The sequence below is a fragment of the Scatophagus argus genome, chromosome 19 (assembly GCF_020382885.2).
Source record: "Scatophagus argus isolate fScaArg1 chromosome 19, fScaArg1.pri, whole genome shotgun sequence".
Lineage (NCBI taxonomy): Eukaryota > Metazoa > Chordata > Actinopteri > Scatophagidae > Scatophagus > Scatophagus argus.
In genome coordinates this window covers 18405063-18425656 of record NC_058511.1, presented here as the reverse complement: position 1 = coordinate 18425656, position 20594 = coordinate 18405063, and the positions used below count along the sequence as shown (strand labels likewise).

At 42.4% G+C, this 20594-nt stretch overlaps 2 protein-coding genes across 6 annotated transcripts in view; both read left to right on the top strand.

Annotated features, from left to right (window-relative positions):
* Positions 1 to 15278, top strand: part of fynb (FYN proto-oncogene, Src family tyrosine kinase b) — a 65706-nt gene extending 50428 nt beyond the window's left edge. For 3 of the 5 annotated variants that reach the window (XM_046372497.1, XM_046372496.1, XM_046372495.1), the window contains 9 exons: positions 95 to 198; positions 549 to 698; positions 4290 to 4454; positions 4800 to 4955; positions 7500 to 7679; positions 9058 to 9134; positions 9331 to 9484; positions 11219 to 11350; positions 13682 to 15278. In XM_046372497.1, the coding sequence (XP_046228453.1) occupies positions 95 to 198; positions 549 to 698; positions 4290 to 4454; positions 4800 to 4955; positions 7500 to 7679; positions 9058 to 9134; positions 9331 to 9484; positions 11219 to 11350; positions 13682 to 13890 (1327 nt within the window). In that variant the 3' untranslated portion in view covers positions 13891 to 15278. The remainder of the gene's footprint in view (positions 1 to 94; positions 199 to 548; positions 699 to 4289; positions 4455 to 4799; positions 4956 to 7499; positions 7680 to 9057; positions 9135 to 9330; positions 9485 to 11218; positions 11351 to 13681) is intronic. The other 2 variants (XM_046372498.1, XM_046372499.1) reach the window with 2 other exon arrangements.
* Positions 15279 to 17303: 2025 nt separating this feature from the next.
* LOC124050725 (probable G-protein coupled receptor 139) lies at positions 17304 to 20547 on the top strand. Its single transcript, XM_046373526.1, has 2 exons — positions 17304 to 17506; positions 18714 to 20547. The coding sequence occupies exons 1-2, from the start codon at positions 17407 to 17409 to the stop codon at positions 19721 to 19723; spliced, it is 1110 nt and encodes a 369-aa protein (XP_046229482.1). The 5' UTR covers positions 17304 to 17406; the 3' UTR covers positions 19724 to 20547.
* The last annotated feature ends 47 nt before the right edge of the window (positions 20548 to 20594 follow it).

Sequence of the window (20594 nt, the reverse complement as noted above, 5' to 3'; positions counted from 1 at the left end):
TTCTACTGACCTTCAGAAACGCTCTGACGGCTCATGGAAGTGCAGGAAATGGTTCATAGTTCTCTAAACGTGCTGTTTTCTCCTGTAATTGCAGCTGGTACTTTGGCAAACTGGGCCGTAAGGATGCAGAGAGGCAGCTGCTGTCCACTGGCAACCTTCGAGGAACCTATCTCATCCGGGAGAGTGAAACCACAAAGGGTAAAACCATACACACTTACTCTATCAACCTCTGTGACTGTGAGTGTAAGTGTGTGTGTATTCATGCCATAACACGTTCATTACCTCTTAAGAAAAAGAAACATTCACATCAGCCTGAGAGTTTAATTATGAGTAGAGGCTGTGGAATTTTTATGAGCTCTCATAATTTCCCACATGGCTTTTGTGAAGCAGCAGTGTATTAGCCACAGGGTTAGCCACGTATTCAAATGTCAAGCCCTTAAAGTGAGTGCTGAATGTTTGGTCATATTCTTAGTTTTTGATCACGTTTCCTGATTGAAGTCATCATTTAGTTCCTGATGTTCAGTCACTCAACCCCTCATCTCCTCCAGGTGCCTTCTCCTTGTCCATACGGGACTGGGATGATGTGAAAGGTGACCACGTCAAGCATTATAAGATCCGCAAACTGGACAGCGGCGGCTACTATATTACCACCAGGGCGCAGTTTGACACGTTGCAGCAGCTGGTTCAGCACTACTCAGGTATAAACACCAAGCTCTTAAATCACTTTTAAACTGCTGTTCAGACTGAACAGTACTACATAACACAATTTTTGTTTGTAGAGGCTAACAGAATGTGTTTTGCTTTAAGATCGATCTATCTTAGGTAAGATATATTAGACTAATTATATATTAGTCCCACAGTGGGGAAATTCTCGGTTCTCAAATTCTCAATTTTAGGACATATTCTGGTTCACTTCAGGACACATCCTCATTATTTTGATATATTCTGGTTCATTTTGGGATTTCATCAAGTTGATATTAGTCAGTTAATTTTAGCTTTTAATATTTTTTATTCTAGTTCATTTTCAGCTTTCACTCCACACACGCACACACTGCAGCAAATACAGACATTAAGGGCATGTAAATTCAAGCCGGACTTAAAGCTGCATTAGAAAGCTTTACACTTGAGAAACCTTGAACTTTTGGAGTGACTGAATTACGTAGAAATCCCTGACACCTTGGCAGTAATGCTGCCGTTCAGGTCTCCTGGACACAATGGCAGGAACGGAAAGTGTATTAGATTAAAAAAATGAAAATGAAAAAATGATATCTGATTTATTGTCTGCCTGACTCCATGTGAATACGGCATGAAATGTTTCTTACTTTAACTTTTTGTATCTGGCTTTTAAGCTCTTGACCATACCCAGCCTCTGTAGTTTAATTTAATTTAATCAACTGCAGCAATACAAACCTTGAAAAAAATTTTTATGGTAATGATGACACAAAGTTGTTGCCCTTTGCAGTCTAAGACCTACAGCGCTGAAAGAATATGCTATGTAAATTAGCCTGAAAATCACCACTGCCCCTCAGTGGTCTGGCTGCAATATGACCCAGGATAAAAATATATGAAGGATTGCACTGCACGCGCTCAGTGAAAAAGGGAAACAGACAGATGTTGCCATAGAGAGATTTGTTACGATGGAGACAGTGCGCGGCCCCATTTGCACAAACCCAAATAGCAGTTTCATACTCTTCTGTCCAGTATCCATTTCCTTGAATTGATCCAGAATGCATTAAGCAGACACTGTTACACTATAATTGCATCTGGTCTGCCAGCACATTTTCACATAGTGGAATTAAAGGTGGCACTTACCATGAGGCACAAATAGAAAGAAATGGAAATCTACTGTGTCACATTAGTTGCATTTGCTATCTTGTTTGTGCCTATGTGTCTATGTATTGGTTTAGATTAACCTTTAATTCAGCGCCATTGAGCAGTGAACAAGAAACATGATCTTATAGTTAAAGTAGAAAGGCACTTTTTTAAAGCAGCGTGACTGCTGCATCTGTGTTGCTGTCACGCATATCTGATAATCACATTTACAGGATGAGACTGCAGTTATTGTCCTTTACTTGCACTGCATATATTCTGTATGTTTCTATCCATTTCTTTCTTAGTTTTGTCCTCTTTCGTGTCTCTTTTGTATATTGCTGTCTCTTCCTACTGAGAAAAGGATATTTTTCCTGTCACGCTCTAGTTGGCACATTGATGTATTGATGTTTAAGCCCTAAAATCAACACCATGGATTTTCTGTACGTGTTTGTGTCATGGCACATTAACAGTCCATCTACGTTTTATCACCGCTCTCAATGACGTATGGAGCCGACAACGTCTTTGCAAATAACCTTGACTCTTTTCAGGGCTTGTGCTTTTATTGCTTTTTGCTTTCCTCTGTTTTACTCTACTCTTTAAAGAGCCAAAGAGCATGTTTAGCATCATGCAATGTAGCTGTTACTCAGATGTAACTGAAAGGATGTCAAAGGAGCAACGCATGCGGCCTTGAGAATCTGCTACTCTGCAATTCTGAATGTGGATTGTATTCAGTGTGAGACTGCTATGTTTGACCCATTCTTCCTTTTCAAATAAAAAGTCCAATTCATAAGCAGTCTTGCTAAATTCAGTACACTGACAGGCTCTTGGTTTGGTATGACCAGTACTTAATGGTGACTAATGTTACCTTTGTTTATAGTACACAAAAAAACTATTATGCTTTATAGTGAAAAGGCAACCAGATGAACTGAACATCAAGGCCTAACATTTGTACTGAGATATTTACTTTTTGTTATCATTTGTATGTTATTGGAAAGTCAAAATTCTGAAATGCTATGTTAAAATTTCAGATGTTCTTACTTACAAAGTTAGAAATGAAAACTGCACAGACAGATTAAAATAAAATAAAATAAACTCTGATGTGGATGGACCATTGAGTCTGATCAAACCATGAAATTCATCATCTGAAGCTGCCGCACCTTTCTAAGAAACGCCGACTGTTTTTGTGCATGGTGTGTGAATACAGTCCACATATTGACAGATTTTATGACAGAGCGAACATAGAGCTGTATTGATGTGTGAGCGGAGCAGCTACGGCAGCAAGCAGGTGACCCAAATGGGCTTTGATGGCTGAGTTGCAAGTTCAACACTCCTATGGGTGAGATGCAAGCCTTTATCTTGTCTTTACTGCCCAGGGCAAACAACCTGGGGACTTATCACTGGCAGTTTGGGGGGGGGGGGGGGTGTTACCTTTTCCCTGTAGTATTGTTGGGGGGGTTCCTCTCACTAGATAACAGCACTGAAGTACAAATGGAAAACTCAGCCCTAATCCACTGGTTTAATCAATCACAGGCAAACATGAGAGTTTCCTCCGGAGTAAAAGCAAGAGGTGGTTGATTTCATGGTCATCAGTGCTTCTCATGGTGCACAAAGTCCCTGTGTTCAGTCTTGATGTTTAACCACAAGTGTATGCACATTTCCCACATGAGTGACTGAACACCGGAGTTATCACTTTACATAAATTACTGTCATTATCGTAAAGTGTGCGCAAGCCGTAGATGCCATTAGGCAAAGTGAGCAATAATATAGAACCTCAACCTAACTGCTAAGTTACATCATCCAGCCATATTGGTTTATTTAGTGTCCCGCACAGAATAAAATAGTGTTCAGCCTGTTTGGACTTACAAGATTCAAGCCTCAGATGTTATGTCTTAATATAGGTCAGTGGTCCAAAAATATTTCATCCTACACTTTCCATAATACAACTCAATAGTGCCTCCATGCCTAATTCAGGCAGTTTGTAATGCAGGTTGTAGACTCCAAGCCAAGCTAAAAAATCTCATGACATCATCAGGGATATTTTTACAGACTTGACAGTGTTCCTCCACAGAAGATATTATACAGCTGGTTTTCACAGGTTGAGTAGCACTTTCCATGTTTAGAAGACTAACGCTTTAAGGTGTTAGGAGTGTGTCAGCACCTCTGTCTCACTGGATCCTATCGATAAATTCCTAGTTGTGTTTTATGTGTGCTGAGATTTGTACAAGCTGGCAGCACTCCAGTTGGTTTGATAATCAGTAATGATCATTGAGAGCACATTAGACTGATTACTGCTTGCGCGCCATCCAGGAAGTGCAAAACCCTGATTTTCAGCTTTCATGTTTACTCAGCTCTTTGTTGTCCTTGATTGTAGTCTTGTCTTGCTTCCAGGCTTCCCGCTCTTCTGTGGAATGCTCTGCTAACTCTCTATGCATCTCTCTCTATGCTCTTATCTGTGCATCGCTATGGGGCATCTATAGACCGAGCCGCCGGGCTCTGCTGTCGCTTAGTGGTTCCCTGTCACAAAGGGATGCCCCGCCTCGCCGACCTGTCGGTCAAAACCAAAGACGTGTGGGAGATCCCGCGGGAGTCGCTGCAACTCATCAAGCGTCTTGGGAACGGGCAGTTTGGGGAGGTCTGGATGGGTATGGATCCAGTCGCCTCCTGTAAAGAAGAGGACACACAGAAGGGACCACACTGAGCCAGCAGAGACACCAGACCAAAACACAAGCAAAAAGAATTGGAAGCCTGAAAGGGAGGGGATCAAATGAGAAAATGGGGCAGGAAAATTTGGTAATCCTCAGTTTGGGGCTTTAGCCAGGGAGATGCCTGTGTTTTGTGGCCCTCCCTTCCAAAATCATCTGGAAAAACATCCAGAATGTCAGGAGACTCTGCTCTCAGAATAAAGATGGCTCCCTTCCATGTACCTCATTGCATGTTCCTCTCCCTGGTAGTTAACCCTGTGTGCCTTGCCTTCCCTCCCCCTGTAGAGAGTGCAGATGGTTTGTGCTTTAATTTAACGGGCGTATGTATAAACTACATCCCTGACACTGTGGGCTTGAGTCATGATGCCTGGGAGATCGACAGAGAAGCTCTTGTGTTGGAACTAAAGCTGGGGACAGGATGTTTTGCTGATGTGTTTTACGGTAAGCTAACCCTAACCCTAACCCTGTTCATAAAAACAAACTTGGTTTTGCTGTTATATGTTCTGCAATATGGGACTCCAAAATGGTCAATATTAAATAAATATTGAAGGTAGTATTGATAAATAGGACAAAAAGCCTAAGCCCCGTGTGACATCTCGAGTTAAATTACGTGACTTTTTTCTGCTACAACGTAGAAATATATATTCTGTAGCTTCTTTTAAGAGAAACAAAATACCCAAAATTGAGAAGTTTCTACTTTTCAGTATTTTGTTTAATGGCATTACAGGCTACAGCCTGCTGCTCATCTACAGTTTAAACATGCAGTTTGTCTTGCTAAAGTAGCTAGCAAACAAATATCCTCTGGTGAAATGTACGGTGCCTGATGTCAGCGTTCTACGTTCTGCATGCTTCATAGCTAGTTAGACAGCTAGCTGAAGCACTTGGACAAAAAGTTTAGATGCTAAATGGTGCTTATTTTTCTGCATTACTGCTATTTCCGTATGCATACACTCCACTGTGCATCAACAACCTTCCCGTAGAGATTGTCCAGAGTACAAATTTTCACATCACAGACAATCTCACATGGACTCTGAACACCACACACATCACTAAGAAAGCCCAGCAGCGTCTGTACTTTCAGCGGAAGCTGAGGAAAGCCCATCTCCCGGCCCCTATCCTGACAACATTCAAGAGGGGGACTATCCAGAGCATCTTCTGCAGCGCCATCACAGCATGGTTTGGCAACTGCACTGCTGCAGACCGAAAGGCCCTGCAGCAAATTGTGAGGACAGCAGAAAAATCACTGGAGCCTCTCTTCCTTCCCTCAAGGACCTTTTCAACACCCGGTGTCTGCGCAAAACCACAAGCATTATCAAGGACACCACACATCCCTCCCATGCACTCTTCTCCTTACTGCCATGTAGCACAAGGTACCACAGCATCACTGCCTGCACATCCAGAATGGGAAAAAGCTTCTTCCCCCAAGCAGTCAGACTGCTGAATAACTCCTGCCTTAAGCTGCACACTGCACTTAAAAGCACAATTGCACTTTCTCTCTGCTGCTATTTATATATCTATATATTTATATATATTCTGCATACACTGCATATACTTTGTATATATTATATACTCTACATATATTTCTCCCTGCTGCTATTTATATATTTATATATACAGTACTTTACACATACTGCATATACTCTCCATATAATATATTCATCTTTGTTGCTATTCATATATTTATATATACTTTTTGCTGATATTTATATATTGTACTGCTAGTTATATATTTATATACACTTCAACTACTCTTCAACTGTGAACTTTATCTACAAAAAAAACAGTTCTGCCACTAGTCTTGTGTTCTAAATGTGTATATTTAGATTATAGATTGTGCATAGGCTCTTGTCTTGTCCTGTCTCGCTGTCTTTCTAAAGTGTTAGATGTAGCACCAAATTGTTTCTGGGGAAGCATAGATTCATTTCAATGTGTACTTGTATATGACTGAGACGACAATAAAACCCACTTGACCACTTGACTTGATTAAAGGACCATTATTAGCATGTAAGCTAAAGTCACCATTGTCAATAAAACACATAAACTGGCCCACATAGAAGCTAAATGAGAGTTTCTTATGTTCATTATTGTTATTGTTGTTATTGTTATTATTGGTGGTGTTATTGTTGTCCAATATTTAGTGTTTGCCTTTTTGGACTTCCATACTGCAGAACTTGAGGTTGTGTGTTCTTATCAGATACCGAGAACAGATGACGCCCAGCCTCTGGGATTGTAGTACCTCACAGTCCGGCAGGTGACCATCACCCGCTCAATCCCGACTTTCAAATGTGCACAGCTGCATCACTAAAGAAGCATACTCTGATTTATGAGCTTACCCTTTAATCAAATCCTCAACCCCTGCAAAAACATGTAGACCAAATGTTAGCTGATGGGTTCTGTCTCCTTTTGGGTCACTACTAATATTCCTGCATCCATTATTGTCACAGAATGAGATAAAAGGAGTATTGCTATGTTGCAGTGATTACAGTGATCCATATCTTATTATGCATGTTCTTACACAGTAGCCTGGGGCAGTGCACACTGGTGGCATAGCCGTGCTGTGTGACAGTAGCTGGCATGTGACCAGTGAGGAGCTTACAGGCTAGCTTTTGTTAATCATCCTACATAGGATTATCTGCTCCAGTGTATTGTGGTTCTCAAAGCCCAGCTGGATCCCCCTTCTGACTTTTAAAAGCCATTTCAAATCAAGGTCCACTCTAAATCTCTTACCCATTTAATTATCCCTCAGCACAACCTGATGAGCTGACTCTCATAGTACCTCCTGATCTCATTCTGTGTTGCATGTTTACCTCACTGTTCTTTCAAAGCAAGACTTTACCCTGTTTTTGACGACAGTCAACTCTCAGCCGCCAATCATCTCTTCAGGTTAGGCGACAGGGTTGTCAAGTCTGACTTTGAAATGATGTGATTTGAATATGAATCAGTGTTCCTGCTGTATTGATGCCAGCATGTGTGTGCGTGTGCCAGGAACGTGGAACGGCACCACGAAAGTGGCGGTGAAGACTCTGAAGCCTGGCACCATGTCCCCCGAGTCCTTCCTGGAGGAGGCTCAGATCATGAAGAAACTCCGCCACGACAAACTGGTGCAGCTGTACGCCGTTGTGTCTGAGGAGCCCATTTACATCGTCACAGAGTACATGGGCAAAGGTAGACAGACAGAAAGAGACGAGATGCATGCACTTCCTTGTAAAAGCCTTCAGTGAAAGTTTTTGCATTTTTTGTTATGCACTTTCATAAATTCTCTTCAACTGTAGAAAGCTGTAACAAAATGTAGGACTGTGTAGCTTAGGACAGAACCTGGGATAAATCTGAACCTTTAAGGGATAACTCAGTTGGTCCAGACTGGCACTGCTATTTGAGACCTGAACCTTACTTGGGACCCCAAAGCTTTGCTACAGCTCACCCGTTACTGTTAGCTTGCCAGGCTATTCCAAAAGTTTGGGTGCTGATATACACCATGGATATTGTATGTCTACTAGCAACACATAAGACCAATGGCACAGTCAGAGAAAGACAGTCATTTCTCTCTAAATTACATTTTGAAATGATAAAACCCTGACCCGACCTGAGCCTGAAGCTTTACACAACAAAACTGCTCAAACTCATTATTACCTATTCACTCAAACCAACCAGCTTATTGGGTCTTAGCTGGGATGGTGATTGTACAGTGCCGGTAAGATAAGAAAGTGTTAGATAGTAGATGGACTGACCTATCAATGGACAGCCCAACTGTCCATTGATAGGTCAGTTCAGGTCCATTGAAAAGTGAACAGGATTAGTGTTTAACCCTTTGCTTTATTTGACCTGAGTTGCCGCAATAGGAAAAACAGTGAAGAATATAAAATGGTCTAAATCTAAAGCACTCTGCTGCTGTTGATGTAGTTGTGCACACAACTATGGATGTAGGCTTTGGAAAATGTTTTTGATTGAAGTGTTTCTGTTCCATTCCAGTCAGAATTATAGTAGCTGTTGTGGTACCCTTTGTTTGAAAGAGACTCAAGATGATTAAGGCCTTCAAAACAATCCTCAAAAAATAGTGGAATTTAGAAACCCCACAAGAAAGAGCTGTGGACGCACATTAAACACCAGAGAATGCAAGAATGGAAACTTTGATGTGCATCACTGCGGCTGTGGCATGCAGAGACTGCCACATGTAGGCCAGCCTTTTAAGTTGGAGAGGAGAATGTGTTTGCAACAGATCCAGTGTGAAATATTAGGAACGTCTTAAGTGTTTGTGGTGATCATAAAGTTCCTCAATCTTGTATTTACCCTCTAACTCTCTTTGTTGTTGACAAGATAAAGTAGAAATGACAGGACAAATTACAAAGCTCATGTCTCCAAAACATTCAGTTGTCAGCTTATTGCATGTGTTGGGTAAATGCGGAAATGCAGTCAGTTCCTGTAAAGTACAGGGGAAATAAGAGAACCCCTGATTCGCTGGTGGATCAAAGACAAACAGACTGTGTCTTCAGTGTCTCAATGTGCGCGTGGACTGACATCAGACATCTCTTTCTGTCTGCTGTAGGAAGCCTGCTGGATTTCTTGAAGGATGGAGAAGGACGAGCATTGAAGCTGCCAAACCTGGTGGACATGGCAGCACAGGTATACTTAGATCAAAAAGCTTCATGTTTGATCTAGTCTGTAATCTCCTGACTGAAACTTCCCTGATTTTCTGTTCCTGCAACTTGTTTATGTTTTTATTAAAGTATGTAAGTTAATATCAGTGGCAGTATTCAGCAGAAATGATACCAGAACATTTTTATGTTGATGTAGCCGTGCTCACTGTGCTGTGCTCCAGGTGGCCGCCGGCATGGCCTACATCGAGAGGATGAACTACATCCACAGAGACCTGCGCTCCGCCAACATCCTTGTGGGAGACAACCTGGTCTGCAAGATTGCCGACTTCGGCCTGGCCCGTCTCATCGAAGACAATGAGTACACCGCTCGGCAAGGTGGGGGCTACCCGCTCCCCTCACACATGCACGCGTGTTGTTAAACGCACACCCACACACATTCACTTACCCGAGGTCTGCATTAGGTCAAGGTTGAAATTTGCGGGAGGCCCACATCAGAATGGCTTGTATCACTTCAGCCCATGCAGACGCTGCAGCAGCTCCTGCTAGGGGTCAGTTTTTTTCACAGAAATATGCAGCACTTAAGGGTTTATTCGTGATGTTGGAAATGCTATGTAAAATTCCGGGTACAAGTACAGGGTTTCTTTCAGGTTTTCTACTGTGCCAGTAGATGAAGTGCTTCGTTCATTGGGTTAAAAACCTCTGTTGTCAGAGAAAGAACTGAGCCGTTCCATTCACAGATGAAGGTCACAAGATATGATTTACGGCTCCAGAAGATGATTTTTAGTAACGCTTCTTATGAAGACCACATCTATGGTGAGTTATGAAGGCAACAAGGCGTTACTGCGAGAAAATCCTGAAACACATGTTGTTTCAGGAGTTTCTGTAAATGGGCCCGTGCAGCTGTGTCTTTCCCATCCGCACTCGTCACCACTAAATTTTATAATAGATTGTGGCTCTGATTGGTTTGGTTGTTTTTCTCAGTGGGGATTGAGTGCAACAACTGAGCACAATATGGAACGTATTTTTAAAAAATCAGAGGTGAAGGCAGTAAATCAGAGGTCAGAAATCATCTCTCTGCCCCTGCCATCTCTCTACTGGTTTATAAGTAGAATAAAATGTCCAAAAGAACGCAGAAAAGATGGTTTTCAGATGCTACTGTGGTCAATAACCAGGTTAAATGACTGTGTCAAACCCAGTATCCTGTAAATGTTCATCTCCCTGATGGTTAGTGTGAGCTCACTACAGCTTTTTGATGCTGTTTGTCTGTGCTCAGAAAATTCTTGTCATCTTTCCTGAGAGTTTTCTCTCTTTGACAAATGAAATAATTCTGCGACACACTTATTTTCGAAGTTTGACCTCTCTTTTATAACTGGCAGACGCTGCTCTGTAAGTAACCCAACGTAATAGCAGTGTTTGCGACTGAGATTAAAAGCCTGAGCTTTGATTTGTTTCCTCAACTTTTCCACGTAGACTCAAGTCACAGAGCGTAGCAACTTAACCCCACTGACAGCTGTTTTCTTTGTCCGAAATCAAGCCAAGCCTAATGTAGTTAATGTAAGCTGAAGCGCTGGGTTTGTCTTACTCTGTCATGCAACTGGAGTTGCCATGGTTACAACAGGCCTGTTTAGCCGGATTACGCAGGCCATCTAAAGGTGTTGTTTCAGCCTGCAGGTAGATTGTTCTAACACGCACATTACGCAGTGTCATCAGTTATAAGCAGTTATAAATGCAGAAATGTTGGAACCTTACCATTGAATTTGCCAAATGAAATAGTCAATCTGTTGCTTTCAGGTGTTGTGAATTTTGAACTCAGCATTACCACAGCAAATAGTTACACTTTTAATGTTAATTTCTTCACATTAGTGTTTGTGGATTTGTGGCTGATATCAGAGTGGCTCTTTTCAACTGTAGGACTCACACCTCGAAGATGTGTTCATACTTTGTCACCTTGTCATCTTTAGTGCTATGAAACGGTCATGAAATATTAGGGGTGACTTTCATACATTTGCATCACAAATAATGGAAATACTTTTTGTTGTCTTCACGACAAAGTAAACTGATTGGACTTGCAGATGAGTTCACTTCATTATGTCATCTGTTCTCCTATAGGTGCTAAGTTCCCCATCAAGTGGACCGCCCCGGAGGCCGCGCTGTACGGAAAGTTCACCATCAAGTCCGACGTGTGGTCGTTTGGCATCTTACTGACGGAGCTGGTCACCAAGGGTCGGGTGCCTTACCCAGGTGAGGAGAGGGAAGGGTTAAACAGACGGCAGAGGTTCCGAGTGGCGCCATTTTCACCTTGAGCCGCACATCAATAAAGCGGCCTGATAAGAAGAAAGCTCTCATGTATGTTTGTTACCAAAGCACACACAGCTTTCTCTATGACAACAGGCAGCCCCTCCTGCTGTTTATGTGAGTAAAAGGTTCTTTAATGCTTGGGTAACCTTCCATGGCCTGCCAGAATGTGAGATAACCCTTAATTAGCACCGCTCGCCTCTGGGACAACTTGAATTTCAGGCAGAAACTAAAAGAGAAATCATGGGGGAGCCCAGGCCAGGCCACAGACCGTACTCAGAGCACAGTTCCACACAGCGAGGGAAACACATGTTTGTCCAGATGGGGCTGGTGGGCTGGTTGTGCTTCAGGGAGAAGGTGAGGAAGGTTAGCACGCAATGAGCTGAGGGTGCAGCATCCAGCTAACAGATGTGTTAACAGCCTTCTGAGACTGTCTCTTGGCTCCTGGACAAGGGCTGGTCATAGCCAAACTGTGTATTTAATGAAAGTACTGTTGCTTTGTTCAGATAGATGATAGATGTAAAAGTAGTCATGAGAATAGGAAAAAAAAAAGTAGATACTGAAAAAAAATGACTTCAGTCTTAAGTAACTTTATCAGTACAAAAATACTGGCACACTGCTATGTTTTCCACTTCTTTCATTTTATGTGGACATGGCAAATGGTCTTCACATAAAGTAAACTTTACTTTAAGTACTTGATATAGACAAAAGTATTGGGACACCCGACCATTACACCAACAAGGACTTTAGCGACATCACATTCTAAATACACAGATCATCATTATCATCATCATCATCATCGCAAGCAGCCTCAAGTCACAGCAAAGTCAGACTGCTGGGATCTACTGAATTTTGCCTGATTAAAGAACAGTAAATCATACCACACTCTGGGCTACACGTGTAGCTTATATTATCTCAAAGCAGTGTTTATATAGAACACATAGAGTACATTCTCTGTAACTGGTAGTTTGGTAGGGATCCCTGATGTTGTTTCCACTCCCACACCAGTTGGACGTCTTGGTGACTCACCATCCACCACAGTGGGAGGAGAGGCCCTGTAGAGGGTGTGGAGTACTGTGATCTCTGGGGCAAGACTGAGTGCGTCTGCCACCCGCCTACTCGGGGCAGACACCTCAGCGCGATTCTTTTTCTTCATATTTTGTTGACTTTGTTTGGTGAAGGCACACCCACATCAACTTCTCCGGAATCATGCGCCCTTAGTGTTTATCTTTGTTTATTTTTTTCGCTTTTTTGTTCTGCAGCTTTCAACTAGCTGATCACACAGAGTGCTAGCGAGGCAGAATAAGGCTATGAGGAGTGATTCTTACAAGCAGTTAGCAGTCTGTACTGAGGGCCTTTCCTTTACTTTGATGAGTCTTTTACAGCCATCTGGAGGCACAAGGTAAATATCAAGTGTATCTATAACTGGAGAAAGGCTGTCAATATCAAAACTATAAAAATCAAATTTTGTGGAAGGACCACCAGACTGTTGAAAAATAACCACAGAAGCCTCCTTGCACATGTGCACGCAAAAGTTGTCTGTATTCTACTGACAGTTGTGTTCAAGTCCGACGCGTTGAAAATAGTTCACATACTTCAGTGAAAAATCAACTAAAACTGTTGCTGACTACTGACCTCAGACCAGCGTTCACATCTGGAGCTCCCTACAGTCTGGGCTGTGCTAGCAGTGCTATTTAAAAATCAATATTCTGATAGTGGGGCAGCACGGTGGTGCAGTGGTTAGCACCGTCGCCTCATAACAAGAGGGTTCCAGGTTCAAATCCCGGTCTGGGTCCTTCTATGTGGAGTTTGCATGTTCTCCCTGTGCCTGCGTAGGTTTTCTCCGGGTACTCCGGCTTCCTCCCACAATACCAAAAACATGCACATGAGGTTAATTGGCTACTCTACATTGCCCCTAGGTGAGAGTGTGTGTAGTCAGCTGGGATAGGCTCCAGTCCCCCCATGGAGACCATGGATGTTTTATCTTAACTGGGACATTAGAGAGCTGCAACAGACCTGGGATCAGCAGACCACCAATCTCTTAAAAGTTCTCCAACCAGGGCTGATTTCGAGCTTTGATTTTAGACTAAAAAGAAGGTGAAGATTCAACATGTTAAGAAAAGATTGGTACCAGTGGGATTTTAGAGATGGCTGCCTCTGTACGCTGAAGGTCACAAGACGAAATCAAAGCAGCTAATCTCCAGTGAGCTGTCATATTGAACTGCCTAAACAGCCCCAGTTGGACTCGCTCACCTCCTACATGGTTTTCCTTTTTAGGCATGAACAACCGTGAGGTGCTGGAGCAGGTGGAGCGAGGCTACAGGATGCCGTGCACCCAGGACTGCCCCAGCTCGCTGCACGAGCTGATGCTGCAGTGCTGGAAGAAGGATGCCGAGGAGCGGCCAACCTTTGAGTACCTGCAAGCCTTCCTGGAGGACTACTTCACAGCCACCGAGCCTCAGTACCAGCCCGGGGACAACCTCTAAACCCCTCTCTCCCGCTCGGGGTCGACCCGGGACTGGGGCAGGACTGGCCCAATCAGTGCTGTTACGAAATTCTGGATCCTTCCCAGCCATAACTTTATTTTAGGGATCTGTACAGCCTCCTCAGCTCAATTCGAGCATTTCAGTTCCACCATCAGCCCCTGAAACACAAGCCTCGGTCTCTGACACGCCCCCTAGTGTCTGAACTCTGCAAATGTGATATTTACAGAAGTTGAGGAGGTGAGATGGAAGGTGGACGGAGTTAACTGGGGTTGTGATAATGCAATGAAATACCTGTATTCATTGTAAATAAGAAAGGCTTGTTTTAGTTTTCTTGTTTGCTTCCTTTCAGATTTTATTTTCTCCTGCACAAAATAATAATAATGATAAAATCGCTAAAGAGAACCATTTGAGCAGAGTTAATCTGTACGTGTATTATACTGTAGCTCCTGTATTCTTTTCTAGAGATTGAATGGGAAGCATCAATATATATTTTTTTTTTCAATTTCCATCACATGTAAAAAGATTCAGACCAATTATTGCTTTATTCTCAACTTTTCAGTTAGTAGTATAGGAGAAACTTCTTGAACCAAGCATGACCCAGTCCTCCATCAGCCTTTTTCTTTTCTTTCAGCCCCACCCCCACCCCTAAAGCATCCTCTGAGTGCTAGTCGTTAGGTTACTACTGTATGGATCAAGGTTCTTTTACAAATGATAAAATGATATATGTCACATTTTTGTAAATTACAGCCAAGCGTGTAAGGATTTTCAACATATCCCTCCACGTGTATGATTTTTGAGAAAATTTGGGTGCAGATATTTCAGTCTTTCCACAACAAGTGTTTTTGTTTAGCTGTAAGAAAGAAAGGTTGAATTAATTTAAGAAGAGAGTATCTATGTCTTATTTGAGCTGTCTTTCCAGAGGAAACAGCTGAACCTGGACCACCTCACCTCCTGAGTTATTTCTTCTTTTATGTTTCACTGACACGTTTATGTTCTCAGCATTTGAGTCTTTGGTTTTTACAGAGTATGTTTTTATTTAACCTTTATAAGTGATCCTTTAAGAGTCAGTTGTGCTGTATGTTCGGCGGAGGTTTGGGGCTTTCTCATGTTGCAATTCCGAAAAGAAGTTTTAAGATTTTAAGGTTTAAATTCAGAAAGAAACTCGGTGAACTGAAAATGAACCGAACGCAACCCTGATCCGGTCTAAACGCAGATGGTTTCACGCTCAGTGGAAACGCATCATTTTTCAGTTGTACCACTCAATGGTTTTAAGTGTTGCTAACTTCCCTCCTTCATACATAATGTTTTCGTTTCCATTTTTAACTTGTTTTGTTATTTTGGTAATTTGCTGTTTAAAATTCCAAGAACAATAAACATTTTACACTCTTTCCAAGACACTTCCTTGCCACATGCCAGTGCTTCAGCTGTGCTTGGACATGTTTTTGGCTGTGTGTATACATGTTGTGTGTGTGTGTGTGTAGTAAAATCCTGAGTACGACCTGAGAAGAGGTGCAAAGACATTAGAAGTTGGTGCTCCAGCTTTCTGTATTCCATTTTCATAAAATCAGGCTACTCACAAGAGAAACATTCAAACGTCTCTAATGTGGGGCAATGATGAAAACAAAACCATTAGGACTAGCAGGGACTATTGAACGCTCATATCACTTTCTGATGGGCCTTTTTAACATTAGACACTTTGACTCGCCACAACAGGACATTTCACAGGTGTTACTAATGACGTTAACGCTGCCTCTGTTCTGTTCAGGTGTCCCAGTAAGTCATGACAGTGTGATAGTGAGCCAGCGTCAGCAATACAAGGACCCTGAAAGTGAAGCAGCTAAATGGAATTCAGCCATGGTTAATGGTATGAGTTACATCTGTCCCTGACCAGTAGACTTTCTGTAACCTGGCTGGTCACCAGTGTGCCCTGCAAGGCTGAATGTGAATCGATGCTGCACTTTCTCACAGCATTCATTTTCAATTGTCATAGCATGATTAGGTTACACTAATTTAAAAGTTGGCTTAAATTGGCTTAAACTTAAAAAATATGGAATGGCGCTATAATTAATGAAACTACACCTGTATCTGATAAATCCATTATGCTCTGTTTCAGCTGTTGTAGTAAAGTGTCTTACCCACTTCCCATTGGGACAGCTTTCCAAATTGACACTTGTCCACTATCAGCCATTGTCTCCTATCTCTGTTTGTCCTCTACTGTTTCATTTCTGGATCAATACAGGTGGGAGGTGTAAAGTGTGGGCCAATATTTGTCATGACCTCAATATTTGTCTCTCACATCCTCTCTGTGGGCTGCCGGACATACAAGAAGTTGGCCTCCTTGTGCCTCTAAACAGTTAAACAGTTCCCTGTATCCCCTCTAACAGACAGTGAACAGACAGGGACTTTCAGGGCCCTTGGGGGTCTGGGCTGCTGGGGCTGGCTGGTGCTCTTTGCCTGGAAGCATTGGCTTTTATGGGGTTTGAACTTGTTAGTCATCATCCACACTGTGTTTCTGCTGCACCACAGGGTGTAGCAACAGTGTGTCCTTAAATCCTTTGTTTCCTTACATATTCACTTTAAGTGTGGTAAATTATGCAATAAGCAGGAATGTTTGGATTTATCAGCCTTCAGTTTTGGTTCATGGACCATTTGTCCTTTTGTAACGCAAACCTTTCAGTGATTTTTATTTCCCTAGAAACAGAAGACACACAAATCTGTACCTGCAAGAATTGACCGTCAGATCAATAAGCTTGTTCTGCTAGCTTGCTAGAAGCATGAGTCAAACTGATGCATGCAAACAGTTTTTAACCTCCATGAGTTGTGTTAGTATCTCATTCTGTGACAACAGAGCCTTCACGTCAGCTACATAAGTCAGGTGATGTGACTGCCTCCTCCTGAAGCTTTATAGGAACGACAGCTAACTCACCTTCCCTCCTCATATCATATCGTTCGTGCTTGAGGAGGCATAACCAGATGGTATACAACACTGTGGAAGAAGCCACTTCCTCATGTCACCTTCACAGCTACAGAACACAGCACAAAGTTCCAGGTAAGTCTGATTTTTTTTCCATTTGAATATTGTTCCCTGATATTTTTGCCCACATGAAGATAATTAACTGCAACTAGCCACAGGGATCTGTGTGTGATCAAGATAACTCTGCGTCTTTATGTAACCCAGGACAGCTTTATTCCAGACAGATTTAAAAACTACAGCTTTATACAGAAACCTCTGCTGCTTCCTTCTCCTCAGCGACCTCCAAGGAAGCCCCACGAAAGCAGACGGGATTCATTTTGGTACTGCAACATATAAGGATCTGACTAATCTCTATTAGTTCAAATATAGCTGAGCAAAAAAAAGTGTATGGGTGATAATGCATTAGTTGCACTCAAGAGATCAGTAAAATGTCCTCCTTGAAAGCATTTAAAACCAAAAGTATCTAATTTTATAATTATTGATCCTTATCCAAAACTCCATCTCTCTAATGGCTTTACTGCAGGTAATTAGCATGTAAGCTAATGCCTGGTGGTGAAGGAACCATGGAGGGAGCCAGCGTCACTGTCTTCATCACTGTCCAGAAGATCTACTACCCCCTCCTTTGTATCATGGGTATTCCAGGTTGGTATTTTGTTACTTGTTTGGCTGTCCATGCTTGAACAGAGGGCAGATGGTAACACATGATCAGGCTTAATTTTATAGGTTTTATGGGCTACTTTAAGTGTTTACTATATGTCTTTTACTTCCTTGCACACTAAGACCAAATGTTGCCCTCGGAGCATCCAGGTCCATTTATTAATGAATTCTGAACATTTCTGCAAGCCTGCAACTACTCTGCTGTTAGATACTCTAGAAATAGTCCTGCAATTTGGATACATTGGTGGGCACACCAACACTGGGATAAGAAGGCTGAAATCAGGTAAAACTGTGCATTCACTGCAGAGATATCTCAGCCCAGAGACTGGAAGCTGGGTAAAACAGTTATCCTGTATTAGCTAACTAAAATAAAATATAAATACAGCAGGTTTTCAGTTGTTAGAAGACTTTCTTTTTTTTTTTTTCATTTTTGACAGAGCTTGGCCAGCAGTTTCCTCCTACCTCCTTTACTTGAGCCAACATAGGCTCAACATTCTGGCAAACTCCATAGGTTTTTATTTTATTTACACATCCATCCATTTTCTATACCGCTTATCCGTCAGGGTCGCAGTGGAGCTGGAGCCTATCCCAGCTGACTACGGGCGAGAGGCGGGGTACACCCTGGACTGGTCGCCAGTCAATCGCAGGGCATTTATTTACACAATGAAACAGATTAGTAGATTTATTACACTTTAAAACTTTTGTTTGGACTGATCAGCATTGCTGTTGCAAATGAATCAAATGTCTTTGTCAATGCTGATGTGAAAAATAGTCAACTCTGCAGTTTCACTCAACTCTATCATCTTCTTTAGCCTCTTTTAGCTTATTGTTTTGATTTTCAGGCCCATAAAGTGTTGTTTCTAATAGCATCAAGCAGCTCCTCTCAACAACAGACAATCTCAACCAACTGCATGCTATCTGCCCAGCACCAAACAGCAGATAGACAAAGCTGTTAAACATCGCAGAGCATTTACCCAGACAACTGTAAATGTTGTACTGCGTCTGTTGGATGTTCAAATAAGGAATTGTTAGCAAGTTAATTGATCACAACAACTCTTTTCAGCTTATTTTCCTGCTGGCCAAAACAAAATCAAATGATTTTTGGATTTTTAAAGTCAACTGGTATTTTAAACTACGACCAGACAGACAAATGTCATCTCTTCCCCTGAGCTTTTACGTTCCTGTCTTCCAGCTAACCTCTTCACATTCTACATGATCTGCTTCCGTAAATGCGGGATGTCAGAGACGGCCATCATTTACCTGAGCTGTCTGGCCATCGTGGATACCTTCTACCTGGTGTGGGTGATCCTTATTGATCTGACTCTCACCTTCTGGGTACAGCAGCCCTTCTGGCATTCCCACCCTTGGTGTAACATCTTGGGATTCCTCCAGTATGGATCACTCTACAGCTCCTCCTGGATTGTGGTGATGTTCACCATCGAGCGCTACCTCGTCCTCCGTAGCACAGCGGCCAAGCAGCACTTCTCCCAAGCCTGGGTCACTAAACTAATGTGTGTGACTATCGTCCTGGTGTCACATCTCGTCTCTGTGCCACTGTGCTGGATTAACATTGTCACACCTGTCAACTTTACTTTGGATGGGGAGAATGTGACACTGCCCAGATGTCGCTACCGCAATGAGATCTACTCTACTGTAATAGTGTGGATAACTACCTTCCTCTCAGGGGGAGTGCCTATTGTGTTGGTCATCATCTTCAACTACCTTATGGGGTACCATCTGCGTCGCGCTAGCAACCTCTTCACCAAGGAGGAGCGTCGTGTCATGCATGGGAGAAGTTCCAGGGCCATGTTGAGGAGGACCATCCTGCTGCTGGGCACTGTTTCTGTGGCCTTTGTTGTGCTCAGCCTGCCACGTTTTGTGACGTACTGCATCCTGAGGACCAAGTACAACAATGAAAACTTCAACAGGAATGACTACAGCATCCCCATCAATGTGGCAGGAGATTTGGCCAACATGATGCAGAACCTCAACTCCACCACCAACTTCCTGCTCTACTGTGTGGTCAGCAGATGCTTCCGGCGGGAGTTGGTCCAGGTGGTGACTTGTAAGGCAAAGGCACGGGAGCTTGGCTCTGTCCTCACCCACACCACTATGAAAGTTTTCTCAGTTGTAGATCATAAGGCCTCCCCACCCACTGATCCCGTGACTGTGGTATTGACTTACCTCAAACAGACAGGGTAAAAAGGATCTGGAAGACTGGACCAAGATCATGAAGGTCATTAAGCATTAATGACCTCCATTAAAGACTTAATAACTTTGGAAACTGTAGACTGACAAAATAAATTTAAATTAGGGCCCACTAAATAGCTTTCTTTAGGGCTCTGTGACCACATATTACATTCTTCAACCCCAGATACATACTCTGGTCTCATCATGACAACCAAGCCATTCCAACGATGAGAAAAATAAGGAAATATATTTTTTAAACACAAAAATATGTTTTTGCTTTCCTGTTTTGGCGTGACAAGGTTGGTCAATCCACCACTGTGGTCCAAACTGAAACATTTCAACAACTCGATGATGTATGTTTGTGAAATTTTGAAAAGACATTCATAGTCCCTGAAGGATTACTCCTAGTGACTTTGGTGTTCCAGAAGATATCCAGCAAATGATACAGTGTCCAACATCAGAATTTATTTATCCAGTAAAATATCTAAATGTGCTAGATGGACTGGTCAGAGTTTTGGTCAGACATTCAGGGTTCTCAGATGATGTATCACTATGACTTTTGTGATCCCCTGACTGTTTCTCTAGTGCCATAAGGTTTTATCGGGTTTAGTGCCATGAAATGTGGTCCAGATATTTATGTTCCCCAGAGGACAAACTGTCATAACTTGATCTCCAGTGCCACCATAAGGTTTAAAATGTAATCAATCCAGTATTTGTTCATGATCAAATACAAATACTGCAAAACTAAGGATGTTCTTAGCAGCCTCAGCAAAACTTGATTCACAAAACATGATAACAGAATAAACAAGGTAAACATGGTAAACGGCATGTTGGCATTGCCATTGTGAGCATGTTGGCGTTATAATATTACTGTGAAGCTCAC

What these genes read in the sequence shown, in the direction of transcription:
- LOC124050725 (XM_046373526.1), top strand. Translation starts at nt 17,407, where the DNA reads ATGCCTGGTGGTGAAGGAACCATGGAGGGAGCCAGCGTCACTGTCTTC. An exon ending in TTGTATCATGGGTATTCCAG is followed by an intron (nt 17,507 to 18,713) that starts GTTGGTATTTTG and finishes CCTGTCTTCCAG; the next exon opens with CTAACCTCTTCACATTCTAC.